The following is a 23,347-nucleotide window of genomic DNA, read 5'->3' on the forward strand; positions in this document are numbered from 1 at the left end:
GGAAGTCATATAAAAGAGAGGGCTAATTTAATTGACATAATTCATGAGTTGGGAGCATTTTTAAAGCCACCAGCTTTCATTATGAGCAAGCTCTGATGGACCACATTTTGGGAACTGGGAGATCTGAAGGCAAAAAATGGTATGCTGCTTAATCTGGAGTCAACTCCAAATCCAGAATCCTCAAACTCTCTGAAACAAACAATATTCCATACCATGATTAAACAATCACAAAGAACAAGTTTAAAAGATTTGCAGGGACAAAGTGGAAAGTGATTGATAAATAAAAATGATGCATTTACCTGGATCTTCTATCGACAAATTCTTTGTTAACCACTGAACAATGTCTGAACCTGGGAAGAAAATTATAATATAATTAAAATGCACTTGCTATAAATTAGCCACAATTTACTGCCATTTTAAAAGCAACACAAAAGTTGGCTTTCCCGATAGATTTGTTTATTAATATATAATATAAAGATGCAACAAGTGGGTTCTGATAGCAGTTTAATGAATACTACAAGTATTAGCATTTTTTAAAATAATAATCCCTTACTGAATTTGCTAGCTGCTGCCCTGAAAAACATAGTCCCCTGTAGATTGAATAGTTTATCACTATAACAAAGGGAAAGGCCCAGCCAGTCTTCTGAACTTCTCCAGACTGCTGGAAACACATCAGTGTTGATTTTGGAGGTGGGGGTTGCATTAGAGAGGAGACGGAAAAGTCTCTTTAACTGTGGAAGCACAGTTAAAAACTGAAGAGCAAACTTTACATATTATTGAATCCCCATAGAGATGGAACAGTTCAAACAAATAAATAAGAGAAGCCAGCCTCACTTTGCTCAGAAAGGATCAATAATTACAAAACATCTTCTGAAAAAACCTGTTGTCTAATAATCTAACTTTTCTAGCGAATCACATAACTATGTCTCTGATCATGATGTTTAATTATTAGCAACAATCTGTGGAAAAGGACAGTCTTTAATTTATCCAATTCCTAAACTGTTTCAGGGAATTTAATCCAGATCATGTTTTATCTTATTTTACTGGAGTGCAATTCTTGTCTCCTGTAATGAAGGCTATATTCAGTGGTGGGTTGCCCCCCCAGTTCGGTCCAGTTCTATAGAACCGGTAGTAAAACTGACGGGAGGCTCTGCCCACCTGCCACGATGTCATCATGGGTGATCTGCGCATGCACAGAAGCGCGTGCACACATACAAGTGAAGCAAGCAAGCACGCTCCTGTTGCGAACCAGTAGTAAAGATAAGTAGAACCCACCCCTGGCTATATTGTACAAATGTGAAAAAGATGTCTTTAATTCACTATAACAAATAAAGACACCTTTGAGTTGTGTTCAATTCCTAGTGCTAAAGAGTTTGTAACATTAACAGAAGGTTATATTAGGTTACATTAACAGAATTGTGCTAGTCTGAAAGTACATCTCTTCCCCCTCACATTTACGGGCCAAGAAATTAGAAATGGTCCCTTCTGAGACATTTGCCATGGCCCCATTCCTTTGCATCTTTTACACTGGAGAACTCTCATTTCACAGATGTCATGAAATATTCTAGTCTGTTTTTCTCATATATCTGAGATTTTTATCTATGTATTAGCAAACCATGTAATCTGGTTTTTTTTTTTAAAAAAATAGCTCATTATCAAAATATGTAACACAAGCTTGGCTAAAAAATCTCCCCCAAATTTTCAAGTCTTCTTTCAGTTATACTCTAATTTAAACCTTGATTATGTAACCACACAATAAATAAGGAAGCAAGAATATATAGTATGATTACTAAATTGTTACAGAAGTGTCAACCATTTCATTGAAGATAAGATAAGCTTTCCTTCAAGGCACATAGTTGAAAGTTATGATTTATTTTTACAACTATAATTTCTGTGATAGCCCGGGAATCAACTTAGTGTATCTTTTTTTCACAATGAGGAAGCAGAAAACTAAATGTATTTCCTGCATTTCATTTGAAATAGTGTCAGGTGGGTTGCCCCCGGTTCGCACTGGTTCTATAGAACCGGTAGTAAAACCGGCAGGAGGCCCTGCCCACTGACCCTGATGTCATGAAAATGCTTCTGCGCTTGCGCAGAAGAGCGCGCAAGCGCACGACCCCGTTACAAACTGGTAGTAAAGGTAAGTAGAACCCACCCCTGGTGTCAACACACCCTAACATTTGTCCGTACATACTTGAGGATGTATCACAAACTGAGTGGTTGATTGCTTTCCATCTTCCCACTGGTATCTGATTAGAAAAGATACTTGAACTAAACTTATCTTGCTGTTGTCTAAAACTCTCCTTCAATATTTATTTTGAAAAGGCATCAGCTTGATTACTGGAGATGCTGAGAACGCTGAAGGAGAAAAACCATTTTTTATGAACAGGTACAATGTTTCTGTAGCCTTAAAGAAAGATTTCTTTTAAATTCAGTATTTTTTTAGGTAACTCTTTGTTTTTGGCTAGATTTAAAGTGCTAAGGCACTTCAATTAGTCCAGAGTTTGCATGTTTATTTTTAGAATATGTGCTATAATTTCTTTTCCCCCCCAGAGGCAGTCCAACTCCTGTGTGCTAACTGAGTGCAAATTTTCACAGCTAAGTTGCAAAGAACTCAGCAAAGGAGGGGTGGGGGGGGTAGCCTGAGAAACACAATAACTAAGTTGCAGAGGCTATTCTATTAGCCTTCATTAACGGTGTCAAAACAGTGCCATGTTTTCACATTTTCTTCTGTCTTCTCAAGTTGTATCCCACACATAAACTAAACTAATCTCCATCTCTAAAAAGCATCAGTAACACTCTATAATTTGCACAACAGTAACCTCTTCCATAACATGCTAACAGCTGCTTGTGACTGTTAATGTTCCCAAAACAGGGAGTTTTAATCACTCAAGGATAACTTAACAAGTGGCATTTGCACTGATAGCTCTTCTTATGCCAGAGCAACTTCTAAATGACACGATGTAAAAGCCAACCATCATAAAGGAAAATACATCATTGAAGAAAAACTTTATTAATAATCAAATATTCAAACATGTCACAGAGTAACTAATAATTAGGATTGAGAATATCTGGGATAATTTCAGCATGACTTCTTTGACTCTCTAAGTCACTAAAGGCTGAATCTGTCAGGCCAAAAATCTGTTCATCTACCCTGCTTTGATGACCAGCAGTTCTGAGAAGATCCCAGAAACTTACGTACTAAAAGGCTTTGTTCTATTACTGAGTTACGGTTTACATATTACTAAACATCTTTTAATTATCTCTTACAGTTATGTTTTTATGTACCAGTATCTTCGTTTATATTTCTCTTTTGGTACTTGCATTGCATTCGAGATAAATTGCAGAGAATCCAAAGGGCCATTTGGTCTCACTACAGAGTCACCAATCTCAATAGTACGCAGGTTCTGGATGCTTTACAGCTGTGGCAGAGCCATCAATTATTACATTTACTATCTGGATTTGCATAAAAGGTTGCACCATCTTTGGAAATGGAAGCAATTTTTTTATTGGAATGGAAGAATAGTTTTATAACTCTTGCTATTTTCTTGACTCTTAAATTTAAGAAAAAGTGATAAGTATAACAAAGATTGGATATTTTAAATATAGAATGAATCTGGTCAATTTTCTTGTGTATACATTTTTGAATGGTGTTTAAATGTTGTTTATCTCTATGTCCCTGTTGATGGCTTGTTAGAATGCCAAGCTTCCAGGGATTCTCTAGTGTTTTTAGGTTTAGCTTTGTCTAGTTTGCCAGGTAAAATTGTGGTTGATTCTGTCCATATATTGTGAAGTTAAGGCAGTTTCATTGCTTTCTCATTGCTGATATTTATTGAATGTGCTCTGCTAGTTTTCTGCCACTTGTTATAGTGGCTGTTACAGTCCTGTAGATAATTCATGTTTTTTCTTCTTTGGCTGCTGGGTCTCTTGGTTTACTTAAAATGTTTGGGAGGCCTACAGTTAGTTTGTGTGCTATGGTGATGCCATCTGTTGTTTCTGAGAGGTAACTGATGTATGACAGTGTTAACTTTTTCATAGCTTGTATTGGTTGTGCTGTAGTGCATTGAATGGTGAGGCACTTTTCATGAAGAATCTATTGGGCCTGAAATGTATTAAGGAATATTTATGTAAAAGCACTGAAATTGGATCTTTGGATCAGTTTGTTTTGTTTTCTGCAACCAATGATATATTTCTTCCCCCGCTGCCCCCCTCCAATGAGACAAGACTGATAAGGTTTTCAACACTGCACGCCATTGAGTTCAGTGGATCTTAACTGCATTGAAAATATGATGAGTATAGACCAACATGTATGTGTATGTTAAGGAGTACAACTTTACAGAATGGCTAGGTTAACTTTTGTTTTAACCATTCAGTTGTGTCTGACTCTTGGCAACTTTATAGGCAAGGGCTCTCGATGCTACCCTATCAAGATCTTAGTATCAATTTTGATGTTATCAAGCCAGCATGCTCTTTGCTTGACCCTTCTTCTTGTTCCACTAACCATTCCTAGCATCATGGACTTCTCCAATGAATTTGCATGTGTGACATGGCTAAAGTAAATCAAACATACTATTGTGATTTGGCTAGTGATGTGTCTGGTTTTATATGATTTAGCACCTCTCTATTGGTTGTTCTGGCTGTCCATGGTATACACAATAATTCACACAAGCATCACAGTTGAAAGGCATCAATTCTTCTTCAATCAGCCATTCTTCGTGTCCAACTCTCACAGCCATACATCATTATAGGGAAGACTATTGTTCTAACTTGCCTGTGTTTTATATTAATATCAAAATATCTGTTTTTCCAGATCTTATTCTTGTTAACCATTGCAGTACAACCTAAGGTTATCTTGCATTTGATTTCAGGGGTAGAAGTGCCATCGTGAACAATTTTTAATCCAAGGAAGATAAATTCTTAAAGTAATTCAATTTCCTCCTTAGGCTAGGTTAACACAGCATGATAAATTGTAGTTTGCTTTCACATTTCTACATCAGGTAAAACTGGCTAGGTTTACAAATCATGTTACACTCTAACAAGCCACATAGCTGGATTTACTCACTTATTTTACTTCCAGTATTTCTATTCAGTAATGTTTTTATTTTTTTTAAAAAAGTAAAACAGTTTATATCAGGTGAAATGACAAGCTTAAGAAAACATAAAAACAAGACAGTTGTTGAAATAATAAACATTTCAACCAACAACTTCAGTAATTAATAAAAAAAATAATGAGCCTGGTTAGATGAATGATTGCATGGAGAAAGAAAAATTTCAAGGCCATATTTTGTTTCATACACAACAGGTGAAGCCAAATCATATTCTGGCTCCCGGTGTTAACTAGACTGGAGAGCTACAGTTTTGACTAATTCATTTTCAGGAGGCTTTATCTGATTTCTAATTTTCTAGTCCCTGACTCAGACTTACTTGGCTTCTTAAAATAATGCCTACAAATCAATAAAACCTTTTGCACTTTTTCTGTTTATTGCTTTGGGAAACTGGTATATTTTTCATCTCCCATCCTTATTTTAAAACGTCCTGACCTCCTTTTATTCAGGACCGGAGATTTCTTGGCTTGATATTTAACACTGCGAGAGCATTTCAGCACTAGCAATATATAATGTCACTCTACCATCACTGGGACAACGTATCAGGAATTAAGATTTATGTTGCTTTAATGATAGCTGAATGCTGCCATAAATCCCTAGTGCAGAAATGCTACACCATAGCCATTTCCATACCAGTAATTTATAGCATCTTATAGCATCACTGATAGGACTATCAATTCTAAATTGCTGAAGTCCATATTACCATCAGATAGCAGCAATTTGATATAGAAGGATTTTTGTTGCCATTTAACAGCCAATTGAGTGACTGCATACAAGATTTGGTAACCCTAATGATGCAGCCATATATCATTAATAAAGACAAAATTTATATAGCCACAATAATGATAAAGTGACTTTCTAAGATGTTGTAACACATTAATGAAGAAATAGCCCAACTACCATACCATATCCAATCTGGAAATATGTAAAGACAAAAATTACTGCAGTTGACTATTACCATGAGTCATTTTTTCTCTCTTTAATTTAGCGTTTACAAAAGCAGACTACCATTTTTTTTTTAAAAAAAAGGATTTCCAAAGGTTCTGATATTTTGAGATAAATGCCTTTCAAAGGTAACTGTACTTTTAGTGTTAACATGTTATCTCCTGTTGTTATTGTTGTTGTTATGTTGTTGTTATTAAACTTCTATGTCACCCATCTCTCCAAGGCTTTTTCCCAATCCATCCCATCTCAGCACTTTAGTTTCATCTGTTTCTCTGAATTGCATTTTGATTGTTTGCTGGTAAAGAAAACGTTGTCTATAAATATATTGAGTAGAAAAGAAGACCAAAACAAAAACCATTCACCTTTTGAGTTTTAGGTGTATGAAATAAAGTGAAATGTTTTTGAGATACTGCCGTATATTGTCAGAAGATGTGCTGTTGGAACTAGCACTGGATGTCAACTTTCATGCATGGTTATGTGCATGCAGAGTATGTTTGCACACTACGCAACATCATCTTTGGTTTTGTCTTAATGTGTGAAAGTAGCTGCTGTGTTTGTAAATCATGGTTTATGATGTAGCATAATGTGTGAATCCAGACAAGTTTTATTTACTCAACAGCTGCTCAAGAAGCAACCTGTGGTTTCATGCAATGTGTAAATCAAGATGATTCTCCCCCATCCCACCATACAAGGCAGAAATCTATTCCTCCCACTTCAGCAGGTAGGTGCAGCTATCACTCTGATACTAATACTTAAATCAGATTTCTTGTGTTTGGTGGGATTTTTTTTTTTTTTGGCCCATCCCCAGTTTTCATCTGTTGAGTCACTCCAAGAGAGCAACAACTTTTTTCCAGATTGGTATTTTGAATAAAACTACACAAAACTGGGATTTGGGGCTGCTTCTTGATCTTCTGAGCTCCAGGTCCTAGCTTTGTATTTGTTTACTTTAAAGTAAGAGTGAGAAGCAGCTTCATATCTATCCTATTCTTTGTGTTCTTACTTAAATGCCTCTCTGGTTATCTAAAACTCACTGAAATTAATGACACTCTGTGGATTAACAAATGTTTCTGCAGTGCTGCTCATGTTTTGCCAAGCATTTGGAAATAACTCCAAGTTCAGGGAAAGGCAAAAGCACTGAGAACTACTGCACACCTTGGAAGAGATAAGAGGGCATGAATATTGTCTTATTCTTCTACTGTTTTAGATAGCCCATCTCTGCCAAATGGCCAAGTACAGAAGTTTGTAATAATTAAACAAACATGATTTCAGATCTAAACCAGAGGCACCTATCAGAAAGCTGCAGTCAAAAAAGCCAAGATCAAGATGATTGCAGCAACCATGGATGACACAAACAAAAAAATGAATGTACAGTCACAACCTGTACATCTTGATTTTTTTAAACCCCTCCCTCCTTCCTACTGCATGGCGAACCCTTAAAGTCAGCCAGGGAGGACTCTTTTCACATTACCACTTCCTCATTGATTTTATTCCAGATATTTTTTGTACAGTTTCCCTGTAATTGAAAAATTATTAAAGTGCAACAAGAGAAGCGCAAAAGAGTTTATATAAAGAGATGTCTTCAAATTGGAGTGGAATTTTTAAAAGCCTTCCTCAATAACATTCTTCAGGGGAATAGTTTCAATCAGCACCCAAAAGTATGATAGTAGACACTAATCTTTGAAAAATCAGACATTGGACATGCCAGAAATCTCCTTAGAATAAATGAAGATGGATCCCTTGAGCATTTGGCAGAGTTATTCAAAATAAGCAACAAAGCCCCAAGGTTGCTCAAAAGCACAAAATAATTCCAGTGAAGTTAAAAAAACAAAACAAAAAGGAGCATAAGAACAGAGTGAAATATCAACACAAATTTTATCCTGATAGCTTCTTTTCTTAGATAGATATTTTTTTTTTGTAGCAAAGAAAGAACAGGTTTCAAATGTGGGGTTAAGGCACATACAATTATTCCATCATACATAAACAGATACTCAACCACAGTTACAAAAATTTCATTTAAGTACATATTATGCCAATTACATTACCAGTGGAAATTAAAAGGTTGATAGAATAAATACATAATGGGAACTAACTAGAATACTCTCTGGGAAATATAATTAAGACCGATCTATTCAATTATTTTAATTCTATTCTGTTGGTAAGAAATAAAATCTTATACACTCAGAATTGAAACCAGTACCCACTGGACACTATGGAAGGTTCACATATTGTCCTCAGGCACAATATTTTGGGCTTGGTTTTGTTTATTCAGTTAATGGTAAGGAAACAATGGCTTAACAAGATGTATAAATCAGTTCAGGAACACTATTCACTTATCACAGTAGCCATGCTTTTTATTTATATATATAACCATCATGATATGCTTCACACAACACACTAAACCACAAGTAAGCAAAGCACATTCTGCTTTAGCGTACTAGGTGAATCAAGTCAACAGGCGTTGTTGAGTAAATATTGCAAAGTAAATATTCACTGGAAGATTTCTTATTTCCCATTAAACAGAGGGTACAGCTACAGTATCTACTAGTCCTTGAACCAGCAGAAAAGGGCATTGCAATAAAATTTGCTACCTGGATTGCCGATCCCTATTTGGCCACAATAATGAAGCTAGTGATAGGAATTGTCCATACTTTTAAAATGTAGGACAAATTAAGCAAAACAATTGGTGGATTCCCCCCAACTTCGTTTTCTCTCCTATTAAGCTCTGTCTACTGGGACAAAAGCAAGCAATAATAACTTTTCTTAGCATCAAATGAGATGCAAGCAAGAACAGGTGAGTGCTTGAAACTAAGTGTTTATCTACCTGTTCAGGTGCTCAACTAAGAGTTGCAAATGCAAAGATGCTCAGTGTCCATGATTGAGCTACTTTTGAGCACAACAGTAAACCCCAAATAGGCCTGCTGGCAGTTTGCAGTAGCAAAGGAGGATGAAATTGGAGGAAGAGACCATCAGTGATTAGGCTGCGTTCTTAACTAAAGCTGGAAAAAAATGGTAAGGTTGGCAGCAAGTCTAGTTCTGTCTTTGTAGCTAAGAGCATCCTGAAATAGCCTGTGGATAGCCATGGTACCAGAATGTACTACCCTGTTTCCCCCAAAATAAGACATCCCCTGATAATAAGCCCAATCGGGTTTTTGAGTGCATGGCAATAAGGCCAAGTGCTTATTTCAGGGTTCAAAAAAATATAAGACAGGGTCTTATTTTCGGGGAAACACGGTAGGTAAAATGTCACTCTCTCAAAGTAATGAAAATATAAAGCCTTTGTTTGTAGAAGCAGGGTTTTTTTCTCCCTGTAATGCACTCAGTGTGATGCACATTTTGTTGTAATGCACTCAGTGTGACAGTATGAGTGACATTCAGCTGGCAGAATCCATTTGTCATTCCTGGCTACTGCACACAGCTAGTTCTCTCTTGAGGCCCTCTTTCAAAATAGAACTTGTTTATAAGATACTCACATCAAACCTGGCAAGCATTTTAGAAAGCACTGATCAGGTATTATATGAGAAGATGCCTCTGTGGAAACCAAGTGTCCATCTGTCCTTTGGCCAAACTAACATGGCCAAACTTTGACCCTAACCTAGCAACTGCTGAGGAAAATCAAGTCCATAATACTCTAAAGTGACCAGTAGGAGCTAGAAACATTTGATCCAAGACTGTATCAACAACAGCATAATTGATAATGCAGTCTAGTTCCTATCAGCCAGAAAAATTATATCAGGAGAAAGGAAAAAATGCTATTTAAAAATTGAAACAGCTAAAGATAAATGGTAGTTGCTTCAGTTGTGAGTTTGTACTGAATTTTATTCAGTTTGTACTGAATGAAAAAGTGTGATTCTAATCACAACTGAGATAATATTATTTAATTAGGCAATGTTTACTAATGTAAATGGTCATTTGGCTTTTCTTAAACTTTACATGGAATTTTTTTTTTTTTTTCATTTAAGGATAATTTGGCCATATCTATTGTTTTATATTCACATGCACACACTGAATCCATAATGAAAAAGAAAATATTTCTTTGAGACAAGTTTAACTCTAAGTGATTCCATGGGCATCACTACAATTCTTTGGCAACACCTTCGAAGTGGTTTTCTATTGCTCTAGTTTTTATACCATAAATATATAAATTTGTATCTTTTCTGTTAAGGAAAAAAAAGGAGAATCTTTCTACCCATGCATATGGAGATATTTAAAATCTTAATATCTATAGATTGCTTACAGTCCAAAATCTAGAGTTCCTTTTTGCATTACCGATTCCGATTGCTAACATTCCTTTCCAAATTGCATTAAGCAGTTCTTAATGTTAGCCCAATCACTGATTAAGAAATCTCCCATATTATTCTAAAAAAAATTAATAATTGTTCTAAAGAGCAAGCCTCCCATAATAGAGACTTCGCCTAACTACAAGGTACTGCAGAACATGAAAAGAGCCTTGGTGGTGCAGCAGACTAAAGTGCTGTTAAGTAGCACTTAGCTGCCAGCTGCCTGCAATTACTACGAGTTCAAATCTCACCAGGTTCAAGGTTGACTCAGCCTTCCATCCTTCCGAGGTAGGTAAAATGAGGACCCAGATTGTGGGGGCAATAAGCTGACTTTGTATAAAAAAGAACACCGCTTGGGGGTGGGGGCACGAAAGCCCTACTAAGTAGGTATATACAAAAGTATGAAGGCTATTGCTTAACACATTGTAAGCCGCCCTGAGTCTCCGGAGAAAGGCGGCATATAAATCGAACCAATAAATAAATAAATAAACATCTTAATTCCTTTTTTTAAAGTTTTCTTCTATATATTATTCTGTTAGTTAGTATCTCTTTCCTGTATAACAGAGTTGAAAGGGACCTTGAAGGTCTTCTAGTCCACCCCCTGCTCTTGCGGAAGACCCTAGACCATTTCTGGCAAGTGATTGTCTGGCAAGTGATGAAGGACCCACAATTTCTGAAGAAAAGCTGCTCCATTAGTTGATTGTTCTCACTGTCAGGAAATTTCTCCTTAGTTCTGCGTTGGATCTCTCTTTGATCAGTTTCCATCCATTATTTCTTATCTTGCCTTCAGGTGCTTTGCAAAATAGTTTGTGGTAACTTAGTAGTATTTATACTCAAATCTGGAGAAGCTCCAAGCTCACATATCCAAATTGTATGATTTTAGGAGGACATGACAGTGACCCTACTGTCCTTTTCCACAAAATTTAACTTATATGGAAATGACTACATCTCTTCTGCCCAATATGATTGCATGCCAGGTTGTTACAGCATGGATTAAATTATATAGGAATTAAATATAATTCATCCCTGCAGTACCATTCTCTGTTTCTTTATTGGCTTTTAATAATCGTAAACACTTTGATAATTTGGCATGGTCTGATTTATTCCATGTTATATATAAAATATAAAATAGAAGCCTTCATTGCAATCTGGAATGCCTTTCTACAACTCCCTGGCTATCCTCCAAATTAATGGAAGTAGTGCAATTCAATTCTTATTGGCTCAGTAAAAGGGAGCAGATAGTGTTATCTGCTCCAGCATTGCTATGCAGATGGAGAGAGGCTGAGGGTTTGTCAACTGAAGGACAAATTGAATTTGTTTATGGTAGTGTAGACTTCTCACCAAGACAAGATTTATCTCACTTTTATATAACTATTTCTTCCCATAGGGATTCAGGAATCTCTATTTCTAAAAATAATTGTCAACCCTGAAGCTGGCCTGGCGGAAGCCATCTTGGAGCTTCAGTACTGCACACTGGAGCTGGGGGATAGGGAGGGGGGATTAGAGATAGCTGGGGTTGTGTAGTCAAAATAAAATACTTCTCTTGGGAACCAAGGACGTTCTCACACCTGGCCAGAGGAGGGAAAAGTGATGTCACCAGACCAGTGGACCATGTGACCAATTGTTTGGGATGGGGGGGGGAAACTTTCACTTTTAATTAAGTGAAAATTGAGGGACCCATCAGAATCGGTTTTCATCAGATATCTGCCAATACGATATTTCCATAAAACTATTCTTTGAGGGAACTACCTGCCTTGGAGTTTTGTTTGCAATGGATCTATTACTTGGAACTCTGACAATAATTTGTTTGTTTGTTAGCTACACCATGATTTTGCTCAAAAAGTTTGAAGGCTAATGACCAAGAATTAGATTCTGGAGATTTCAAATTCCTTCTTCCAAAAGACCTATGCTGACCAGTATAGAATAGAATAGAATAACAAGTTGGAAGGGATCTTGGAGGTCTTCTAGTCCAGCCCCCTGCCCAGGCAGGAAACTCTACACCACTTCAGACAAATGGTTATCTAACATCTTCTTAAAAATTTCCAGTGTTGGAGCATTCACAACTTCTGTAGGCAAGTTGTTCCACTTATTAATTGTTCTAACTGTCAGGAAATTTCTCCTTAGTTCTAAATTGCTTCTCTCCTTGGTTAGTTTCCACCCATTGCTTCTTGTTCTACCCTCAGGTGCTTTGGAAAATAGTTTGACTCCCTCTTCTTTGTGGCAGCCCCTGAGATATTGGAACATTGCTATCATGTCTCCCCTAGTCCTTCTTTTCATTAAACTAGACATACCCTGCAACTGTTCTTCATATGTTTTAGCCTCCAGTCCCCTAATCATCTTTGTTGCTCTTCTCTGCACTCTTTCTAGAGTCTCAACATCTTTTTTACATTGTGGTGACCAAAACTGAATGCAGTATTCCAAGTGTGGCCTTACCAAGGCATTATAAAGTGGTATTAACACTTCACATGATCTTGATTCTATGCCTTTGTTTATGCAGCCCAGAACTGTGTTGGCTTTTTTGGCAGCTGCTGCACACTGCTGGCTCATATCTAAATGGTTGTCCATTAGGACTCCAAGATCCCTCTCACAGTTACTACTATTGAGCAAGGTACCACATATACTGTACCTGTGCTTTTAGTTTTTCTTGCCTAAATGTAGAACCTTGCTTTTTTCATCATTGAATTTCATTTTGTTAGATAGCACCCAATGTTCAAGTCTGTCAAGATCCTTCTGTATCTTGAGCCTATCTTCTGGAGTGTTGGCTATTCCTGCCAGCTTGATGTCATCTGCAAATTTGATGAGTTTCTCATCTATCCCCTCATCCAAGTCATTGATGAAGATGTTGAAGAGTACTGGGCCTAAAACAGAGCCTTGGGGTACTCCACTGCATACTTCCCTTCACGTAGATGCAGTTCCATTGAGGACTACACATTGAGTGAGGTTGGTCAGCCAGTTACGAATGCATCTGGTGCTGATGCTGTCTAACCCACATTTTTCTACTTTATCTAGTAGTAGGTTATGGTCTACTTTTATCAAATGTTTTACTGAAGTCCAAGTAAATTATATCGACAGTATTCCTCTGGTCCACTAATTTTGTCACTTTGTCAAAGAATGCAATAAGATTAGTCTGGCATGATCTGTTTTTGACAAACCCATGTTGGCTTTTGGTTATTACTTTGTTTGCTTCTAGGTGTTTGGTGATTCGTTGCTTGATTATCTTTTCCAGAATCTTCCCTGGTACTGAGGTCAGGCTGATAGGTCTGTAGTTTCCTGGATCTGTTTTTTTTTCCCTTTTTTGTATCTGGAAGATATATTTCATTGGAAAAGAAATAGATTGAAATATTCTGGCAGAAGCTGAGCTTGTCCCTCCTGGGGTATGAAGCTTTAATTAAAATAACAATCTTACTACTTTGTTTGTTTCCTCATTACCCATGTTTCCATCAAATACCAATTCAAGTGTTAGCATTTCTTCTAAAACTAGGCTAATCGGGGGAATTGCCTCAACATTCGGGCTCCGAGAAATATTTTTTAAATATTTTATTACCATAAAAAATCAATAAAGTACATTTATGGAGCAGTTTTCTACATGTCTTCAAAGATCTATAAGAAAATGAGGAAAGGGAATCTTGTTATCCCAAGTGCTGAATCTCTTATCTTTATTTTGATCGACTGAGGATTTTACATTATGTTTTTAATCATATAAAGAGGAGTAGTTTTGTGACAAATATAACATCTAATTTAGCTGTTCAGTAGGTACTCGCTGATTGGCTTCATAGATTACATTAAGCCATAGTCTATTTATTACAAATGGTTGGGTTTACCCAATGCAGAAGCCAACAACTTGTGAATATAGCACTATCCAGTATTGACTATGTTTTGGCATGCTTATTGTATGAATCCAATCTTTTTGATTTATAAACCATAGTTTATAGCTTAGTAGGCTTTGTGACCTAAGCCAATGGTTTCTAATTTAGGGCAATATATAAACTTAATCAGGCACATAATCACACTATTTAATAACTTGACCTCTGGTCTACAAAACTTTATGTTGTAATGTATTGTTCAGTCTCAAGCATACCTAGAAAATTTTAAAAATGTATATAAAGAGGCCCATACAGCTATTCCTGTGGAATTAATTGTTCTCATCCTAAAATCTTATATTTTTTTTAATCATTTGATTTTCCTGAATCTTACAGTGAAGCAATTACAGCCAATGGAATGTGAGTTTTTTAAAATCACTTGTAATTTCTCCTTTCCTATTTATCTCCTCCTCCTCCTCCTCCTCCTCCTCCTCCTCCTCCTCCTCCTCCTCATTCTTCTTCTTCTCTTATCCTTTAAAATATACTCAATTTAAAAAAAGAAATTATTTTTCCTGTAGAATTAGAAGTTGGAAAAAGTAACCCAGAAGTAACCAAAGGCAAACAGCTTCCATTTAGTTGTGAAGAAAAGATAGATATGTCTGTCACCAGGATTAAGTGAAGCCTTTTCTTTTTCAGAGTAGAATCTACTGAAGCTCCTCTGTATTTATAGCTATCACTAAAGGATTTTATGTCAGAGTTTAGGAAAGGACTGAGCAGAGGACAAATCACATATACCTGACTGTCAGAATGAGCTCTACCCACTGATCCTCTTTTCCCTTTCAGCCAGAATGATTACTTAAACCTCTTCCAAATGAGTTGCCTTCACAGTAACAGAGAATTACATCTGTCTATTATTCATTTCAGAAATAAAACTAGATGGAGCCACAAGCCACGACATGAAGCATAAATCCTTCCAAATAAATACCATAAATTGCCAGACAGCGTATGAAAAATGACTGCACTAAATGCTATTTCTGAAATATATCTACTGGTAATCCAATGAAAGTCCAAACTCTTTTATACAACACGAAGTATAAAAAAAAAAAAGATTTAGTTACATTCCATTGCAACTAATTCCTACAATAATGGTAAATTATAATCAGTAATAAAATAGCTAGTTGCAGCAACAATAAGAAAATAAATAGAAGACTATGTATATGTTTTTTTAATGTTATCTCTGCACTTATCAGCTTGCCCAAAGTGGAAACTATCAGACTGAAATCATTTATGCCTGCATTTGAACTGTTTTGCAATTCATATGCATTCAAGTTTTACAAATTCATTGCAAGTAATGGGAAAATAGATAAGAATAAGAATTTTTCTTGTCTGGAGAGAAGTGAGGGGAAACGGTAGAGATTTAATTTCATATGGCAATTTATGGCTAGCTTTTTTCATTTATACGTGACTTATTTTTCGTTTCTGCTGAAGATTTTGTTGTATGTCATATTCCATATTTTCTAGGATTTGTGCTACAGTTTTTAAGGCTGCCAGCTAAAGGCCTGTTTGACAACGAAGGTTAAGAGATATGATTTTATTTTCTACTCTCCATCCCCACAATCTTAAATTCAGGACCAGATCTTTAAAGGGCAGATTGATAACATGAGAAGAGATGAGGCAGCATTGACATTTGTGGGACTAGCACAATCTTGAATTATTCTTCCACTCATAACAATGTTGTTCAAATTTAAAGAATGATTCAAAGCTTATTAGTGCCCTTCACGTGACACTAGAGAAACCACTGCTGCATAGTTTATGACCAGAAAATCCAGCCTTTGAACACTATTTATCTATGGTGGCCTATCAAGAGTTTAATAAAACTGCCTAAGTCTGGAAAAAAATAGCAGAATGGATATAGCATATCTGCAGACAAGGTTTACACAATGACTTCTTGGTAGGTCACAAGCTGTCTTAGCTAAAAGCAGGTTGTTCCATTAGCATGTCATTCTACTGTTGTTTTGACTGAATTCTGAGTTCTTAATAACCAGCTAATAAGTCGAACCTCCCCCCACTTCTTGGTGCGCACAGGCAAGAATGAATGAGGACTAGTGGGTTTTTCCACTTACAGCAGCTGTTTGAATTCAGCATCATTTATAACAGCAACAGAGTTGGAAGGGATCTTGGAGGTCATCTAATCCAGGGGTGGGTTCTAATTTTTTTTTACTACTGGTTCTGTGGGCGTGGCTTATTTTGTGGGCGTGGCTTGATGGTCATGTGACAATTATTTAGGATTTAGCAGATAGGTACTGGTCTACCAGGCTTTTAACTGCTTGCAGAGCTGTATCAATCTACTCATGTATTTTTGCAGGCACTGGTCTACTCATTTATATTTGCAGGCACTGATCTACTCATGTATTTTTGCAGGCACTGGTCTACCCATTTATTTTTGCAGGCACTGATCTACTCATGTATTTTTGCAGGCACTGGTCTACCCATTTATTTTTGCAGGCACCGGTCTACTCATTTGTTTTCTTTTAACACTGATCAGCTGTAGGGCGGCCCTTTGAAGCCCCACAGCAAGAGTTTAAACAGTTTTTTTCCCTCTAGCCATCAGCTGGGACTCAGGAGGCAGCAATAGATTGGGGGTGGGGCCAAATAAAAGGTAAGAATAATGCGGGGGTGAGGGGCGGGGGGGTAGAACCGGTTCGGTGACGTTATATTGTCACTGCTACCGGCTCGGCGGAACTGGGCGGAACCGGGAGGAACCCACCACTGATCTAATCCAACCCCTTGCTCACACAGGACACCTATACTAGGGATTCAAACCTTTCTAATCGACAAGCTCATATTATTAAGTAATATTAAGTACTGGAGGAACAGAAGACACAAACCAGCAACATAACAAAGTGAAGGACTGTTCTGAAAAGAAAAACAGAATGGGAGAGGAGAAGAAACAGGTTTCAGAAGCATAAGTCATTTTAAAAAATCATAAATGATAAAAAGGGTATAATATTTTCATTATGCTTCTCTATTGAGGAACTTAGTGTTCCCTCTCCTGCACACACTGCCGTTAAATCCCACAGTTTTGTCAACTAGTTCAAGGATACCCAGTAAGTTTTATAGGGAAAGAGGTCTTGAACCTGGATCACTCAAGTCAGAAGCCCTAAATCACTGAAGTCTTATTTTGGTGAAAAGGCAGAACAGATAACCTAGAGTGATTAGGTTTGGAGAAACATTACTTTTAAGTTACATAGCTTGTTATAGGTAGAAACTGCCCCATAAAACATCTACACAGACTTATGGGGACTGCCAGCTCTCTTCAGTTTTTCCGCACACTGGCTTGCCTCCATCACTGGTGACTTCTCATGATCTCCACTTCCATCTGCTTTTTTCTAATCTCTTTTGCTCACCTGTTCACTTCTCACTGCCTGTCTGTCACCCATCAGCTTATCTCCCCAATGCTTTTGCAAGTGTCTTCCTTTGCTTACTAATGTTTGGGAGCAGCTGAACTACAGTTTATAATCTGATCCAACATGCTGCTGCCCCTTGTCCTTGCCTGAAGTAGTAGTCTCATTCTTTCTAACACTCGGACCGACTATTCATTCAGATCTTGTAATTTCTGCATTGCTATGAGAGCAATCTAAAGTGACAACACCCTGTAATAGTTTCAAGAAAAAGTGGCTTGAAATGTTAGCTAGAACATTGAAATACTTAACATATACCTCTAATTACATGGTCTAATCCCTGGCTAAATCTGAAAACAAGGCTGATTTTCTGCTTGCTTGCTTGCTTTGACAGGTTTCTACAGTTTCAAGGCATGCGTTTCCTCTGAAGCTAATTTTATATGCTCTCATAGGAAAAGGGCTGATGAGTGGCAGGCCCACATGCTTTTCTGCACACGACACTGTTTGGGTGAATTCTTGGGGTTTCTCTGAGATGCTTCAGATGGACCCTATGGGAACTCTCTGAAATAAATGCCCTCTGCCATCTGGGGATGAAGCAATAGGATCCCTGATTCTGGAGGCTGGGTGGACATAAGCAACTGAGCCCCAATGGTATATATTACCTCGGGTAAGAAGGTAGCATCATGAAATAATTTTTTCATGAATGAGAATATGTGTGTCCCAGGATAATGTTGCAGGATCCAATCTGGGTCGGTCACTGGGACCAGAGGTTTTGTTTTCCTAGCTTTTGGACTTGTGCTGGAGCCCATCTTCAGGGAACTTCTCTCTAGAGAAGATGGGCTCCAGCATGAGCCTGAAAGCTCGGAAGACAAAACCTCTGGTCCCCGTGAGTGACCCAGATTGGATCCTGCAAATAATTTTTTGCTCTAAGCTTGAAACCTGCAATCTAATACTTCTGAAAGAACGTGAAGGAGACACATAATGTAAAAAATGAGCCCTAATAATGTAGGAAGAATTGGGGAGCAGAAAGGAAATACAAATAAATGACATAAACCAGGGCAAATGACCAGGGGGGATAGGGTACAGGTAGTGCCAGAGGGACACATAGAACAAAGTGATGCAATCTAGTGCAAATTAAAGACTTGTGTTTTTAAAAAATACTTGGATGAGCCTTAAATTGTTGAGAATATTAACTGAAAGCGGTAATGTATAACCAAAACATCTGGGAAAGATTCTCTGTATTTATTCATCTCCACAATCATTCTGAATAGAAGTAGTTTATCTGAATAGCAAATGCTTAAAATTTCAGAGTATTCTGAAAGCATCTTTATTGTCCTAATGCTGGTTTCTTAGGTGAGGAAGCCTTCCTGGGTTGCTGAAATAACAACTTACAGTGCCACGTTGATTTAGCTGATCATTATTTATGTACTATCAAGTCAGTGTCAACTCCTAGTGACTAGATATAGTCCATATAGACTACTGTGCCACATGCCGGTAGTTTAATGTGTGGAAAGCACTTACCAGATTGAAACAACTGGGAACTGCAAAATCAACAGGATGATTCAGCCTTGTACATGTCATGAGATAGGGAACAGATGGCAGAGAGAGCAAGATACACCATTTACCTAGAAACACTGAATGTGTTTCTATATCTGTGGCTGACTCACAAATTCCTTGTGTTTTGATATTCTTCAAAGCACAGAGTGAGCATTAGTTTGTAGTGATTTTAGATATGGCCAGAAAGCTAGCTTACATGTAGCAATTCTCATGTATTCTTACTAGATTAGAAGTTTGAAGGTTTGCAGTTGCAGAATAGATCCTTCCTTCCTTCCTTCCTTCCTTCCTTCCTTCCTTCCTTCCTTCCTTCCTTCCTTCCTTCCTTCCTTCCCTCCCTCCCTCCCTCCCTCCCTCCCTCCCTCCCTCCCTTCCACAGAAACTCTCAAGAACCTAAACAAATATTTAATCATTGTATATGTTCATGGTTCACTTTCCCTCAAGGTAAAATTAAAACAAAAATCAAATTATTTTTTATTGTTCATGATGTTGCAAGCACTGCACCCATTTCCATGGGAACAAGCTGAGCTAAAGGTTCTCATTCAGGAAAAGGACAGGAAATATGACTCAAACTTAATCTCCCCATCAATGAAAGAAAAAGCCCATTGTACACATACTCCATCTCTCTGTCTTTAGTTTTGAGCCAATAACAGCCCAGAGCCGCTTCCAAAATCCTCTTTGCTATCTACCAGCCATGATTTTGACTTGATGCTGCAAGTCAAAAAAAAAAAAAAACCACTTGAAAAATAGTGACTGTCTTTCTAGCAAGATCAGGGTGGGATTCAGTGGGAGAGGAAATTTGAAGATTTATTTATACTCAGTGGGGCTCAAGTAAATGCCTGTAGGAAACAAAGGTCCAGAGAAAATATTTAATACAATAACATAGTTGGAAGGGAGTCAAATTGTCGGGCCTAAGAATTCAAGAAAGCATGGCTGGTTCAAGAATTCTGGGACTTGAAGTCCACAAGTTATAAAAGGGCCATTGTTCCCCACCCCTGCCCTAGAGAAACAGATACCTCGAACAGAGGTAGAAAGAATGGAGATGAATGTCATCTGCAAATGTGATAGGCATTTTCTCTATGTCTTTGAAATTAGTTGAAGAGTGACGGGTCAAGGACTGAATCCTGAGGTTCATTTTGATTTAACATAATTTGGCAACTATATGGTGAGATACTATCTTGAGATCAAGAGAGGAAAAGTAACTTTAGATACCAGAAATCATTGAAGGGAAAGCTTCAGCCCTTCTAGTTAGACTAGGTCAAGAAACAGGCAATGCAGGGAATCCAGAAATGCTACTCTATAGTTGTAGGATATCGTAGTATAATCTTGGAACTTGCCCAAATTTATCTCCATCCCCATCCTATACTAAAAAAAATCAAGATGGAATTACGTTGAGCTTCTTTCTACACTTGCTTCAATTTCAGGACTGTGCAATTTCCAGTCTAAGTCCTTCCTTACCAGCTCTTTCCTCTTTTATGCCTTTCCCAAGGTCAGTCCTAAATTCCTTTACAGAAAGGTTGCTACTGGCTTGTCAAAGAAATGGATTTATAGCCCATCTTGGAGACATCCTGTGAAAAAGAAATTTCAAAAGTTTCAAAGAAATCCCACGGTAATAACTCACTTATAAAGGAGAACTGGAGGATTCTTATCTCAGTTCTTAATTTTCTGTACTAATTTTTGGCATTATTTTTGGCATTAAAACCCATTAAACAATGTCTGTGTGAAATGTGTTTTCCTGATTGTGCTGTTCAGTTGAAGGGCTTGACACATAATCAATGTGACTTAATTAAGAAATCATGGTCAAAATGAACCATTGCTTATCACAACACAGAAAGATATCAAAAGGAAGTGGAGGAACATATTGATAGCAAAGCTAATTTGTGTAAAATTACAACAAGCAAATGAGGTCCTGTAAGCAGATAACAAATAATGTAAAGACACAGTTGACAACTTGTAGTTATTTATTTATTAAATTTATATGTTGCCCATTTCTCTATCCAAAGAGACTCTGCTGGTTTACTTAGAACCTAAATCAGTGGTGGGTTGCTCCCGGTTCGGTCCGGTTCTATAGAACTGGTAGTAAAACCGGTGGGAGGTTCCACCTACCCGACATGACATCATCATGGGTGATCTGCGCATGCTCAGAAACATAAGAGAGAGAGAGAGTGAAGCGAGCGCGTATGCGCGCTCCCGTTGCAAACTGGTAGTAAAGGTAAGTGGAACCCACCCCTGACCTAAATATGTTAAACAGTCATGGCATTATTTGTCCCCCAATGTGCTATACGTCATAAATTGGAATATCTTACTACATAAGTGATAATTGTAGTGTTGTCTTATTACAACAAATGTGATATATAAAAATGTCATAAAACTGACATCACAAGTAACTTTATTAAAATATGTGGAGAGGTACTTTAACCAACCAAGACATTAGTTGCATTACACTAAATTATAATGAGAATTTGTTTAGTTTTGGATTAGCCAAACTGGATTAGCCACACTTCAACAAACCATAGTAAAAAAAAAAATGGCTTGGTAGGATGCAATTAATACAGTGCCACTGATCATGAAGTAAACCATTATAGAGCAACATAATTTTTAAACAAGTTTTTAATGGGAAACAGTTAAAATACATACTCATCAAGTTCAAATGTTGATTCAAGTTTCTCATCCCTGATTGGAATAGAAGTAGGTCAGAATATTACATTGAGAAGAAGGAGATCCATGCTCAAGTCTCCAATCAGCTACAGAATTCATTAGGTAATTTTGTAGTATCTCTCAACCTGATAAAATGAGGGATGACTTTATGCATGCCACTTTGGGTTTTCAGAAAAAAGGCAGCATGTAAACAATATGCATAGAGAGATACACACATGCACAAGTGCGTGTGCGCACACACAAACACATAAAATGTAGAGATAGAACTAGTTAATTAATGAAAACAGCTGTAAGGAATGAAAAGTAAGGATAGTTTAACTTTAAAAAAAGCAGACTTGGATACAATCTTTAAATTAGAACAATCCATACATGGAAAAAAAATCTCTCTTGAACAACTATTGAATGAAGATCACAGATCTGCATGAATTACACATAATGTATGCCTTTACAAGATCTGAACTACACCTCACTAGGGTAAATTGTGCAACATATGTTTTCTATAAGTATTACTGTAAAAATGTCAGTACACATTTTCTGACATCTGTTTTTTTCCTAGCAGCAGTGCATGATGAATGGAGTTTGCAATTCCAATATATAAGAAGCCAAAGGCTACATCAGATTCAAATCCATCAGCATCTACTAGATTATATTGACATTTTACTGGAAATCGGAGACTCTACCAAATTCTTTTACCATATATCAAGAATCGCTAATAGCTTAGCTATTGTCTTCCTGCTGTTCTATGCCATTCAAGCAACAGTGCTCCCCTCCTCAAATAAGCTTAGCCAAAATGCCAAACACTTTGAAATCAGAATCCCAAAATATTTCTGTCAAGTTAACAACTATCTATCTTAGATCAGCAGAAGTTACATCTATTAATAAATGTGTGAGAAGAGTCTTATACATTAAACTATTTTTAAATGTGATGTGTTTTAAGTGATTTTATATAATTAAAACTATAAATCTCTCCTTAGGTGATTTTGAGACAGTCACATTCTCTCATCCAACTCACCTCACAGGTTGTTGTTGTGAGGAAAATAGGGGGAGGAAGGGGGTAATCAGGTATGTTTGCTGCCTTGAGTTATTTATAAAAATAATAAAGGCAGGAAATAATTTGGAGGTGAGTAGAGCAATGGTTGCCACAGTTGGTGGATATCTTTTTTTTTAAACAAAAGTTTCCTAAAAGTTAACTCTGAGAGATTGCTACCCCTAGTAAATTCATGCCCTTCTTCTTTAGCCTGTCCCATTTAGTGATCTGAATCTTTTATTACGAATCCTCCCTTAGTCCCAGCTCTTGAATAACTTAAAAACAAAAACCTAAAGCTTAGAAAAGCAGAAACAAAACATAAAGGACAACCTCAAATCTTTTCAGTTCTTAAGTGAACGAAATTTTAAATTTCTTACGTGGAAGAAATTTTTAATAAGAAAGTTAATTTCATAACCAAAAATGATATAAAAAATGTTCACTTGAAAAAGGGGAAAATTAGAAAAACAATGAAAGGCTGCAATCTTTATTTGCTTTTTATTCAAGCAAATAAAATCAGTTCAGTGACTTGTGTGTCACTTATCTGAATAAAATATAAGGTAAGTTGGAAACATATTGCAGA

General features: G+C 37.0%; 1 protein-coding gene across 8 annotated transcripts in view; it reads right to left on the minus strand.

The window, feature by feature from the left end:
* Positions 1-23,347, minus strand: part of RGS7 (regulator of G protein signaling 7) — a 171,814-nt gene that overhangs the window by 59,892 nt on the left and 88,575 nt on the right. For all 8 annotated transcript variants that reach the window (XR_015731461.1, XR_004593070.3, XM_034428270.3 and 5 more), the window contains exon 4: positions 300-350. Coding sequence is in view for 6 of the 8 variants with exons in the window: in XM_034428270.3 (XP_034284161.1) it covers positions 300-350 (51 nt within the window). In the remaining 2 variants the exon portion in view is untranslated. The remainder of the gene's footprint in view (positions 1-299; positions 351-23,347) is intronic.

This window comes from Pantherophis guttatus, chromosome 1 (genome assembly GCF_059756535.1).
Source record: "Pantherophis guttatus breed Tessera chromosome 1, ASM5975653v1, whole genome shotgun sequence".
Taxonomy (NCBI): domain Eukaryota; kingdom Metazoa; phylum Chordata; class Lepidosauria; order Squamata; family Colubridae; genus Pantherophis; species Pantherophis guttatus.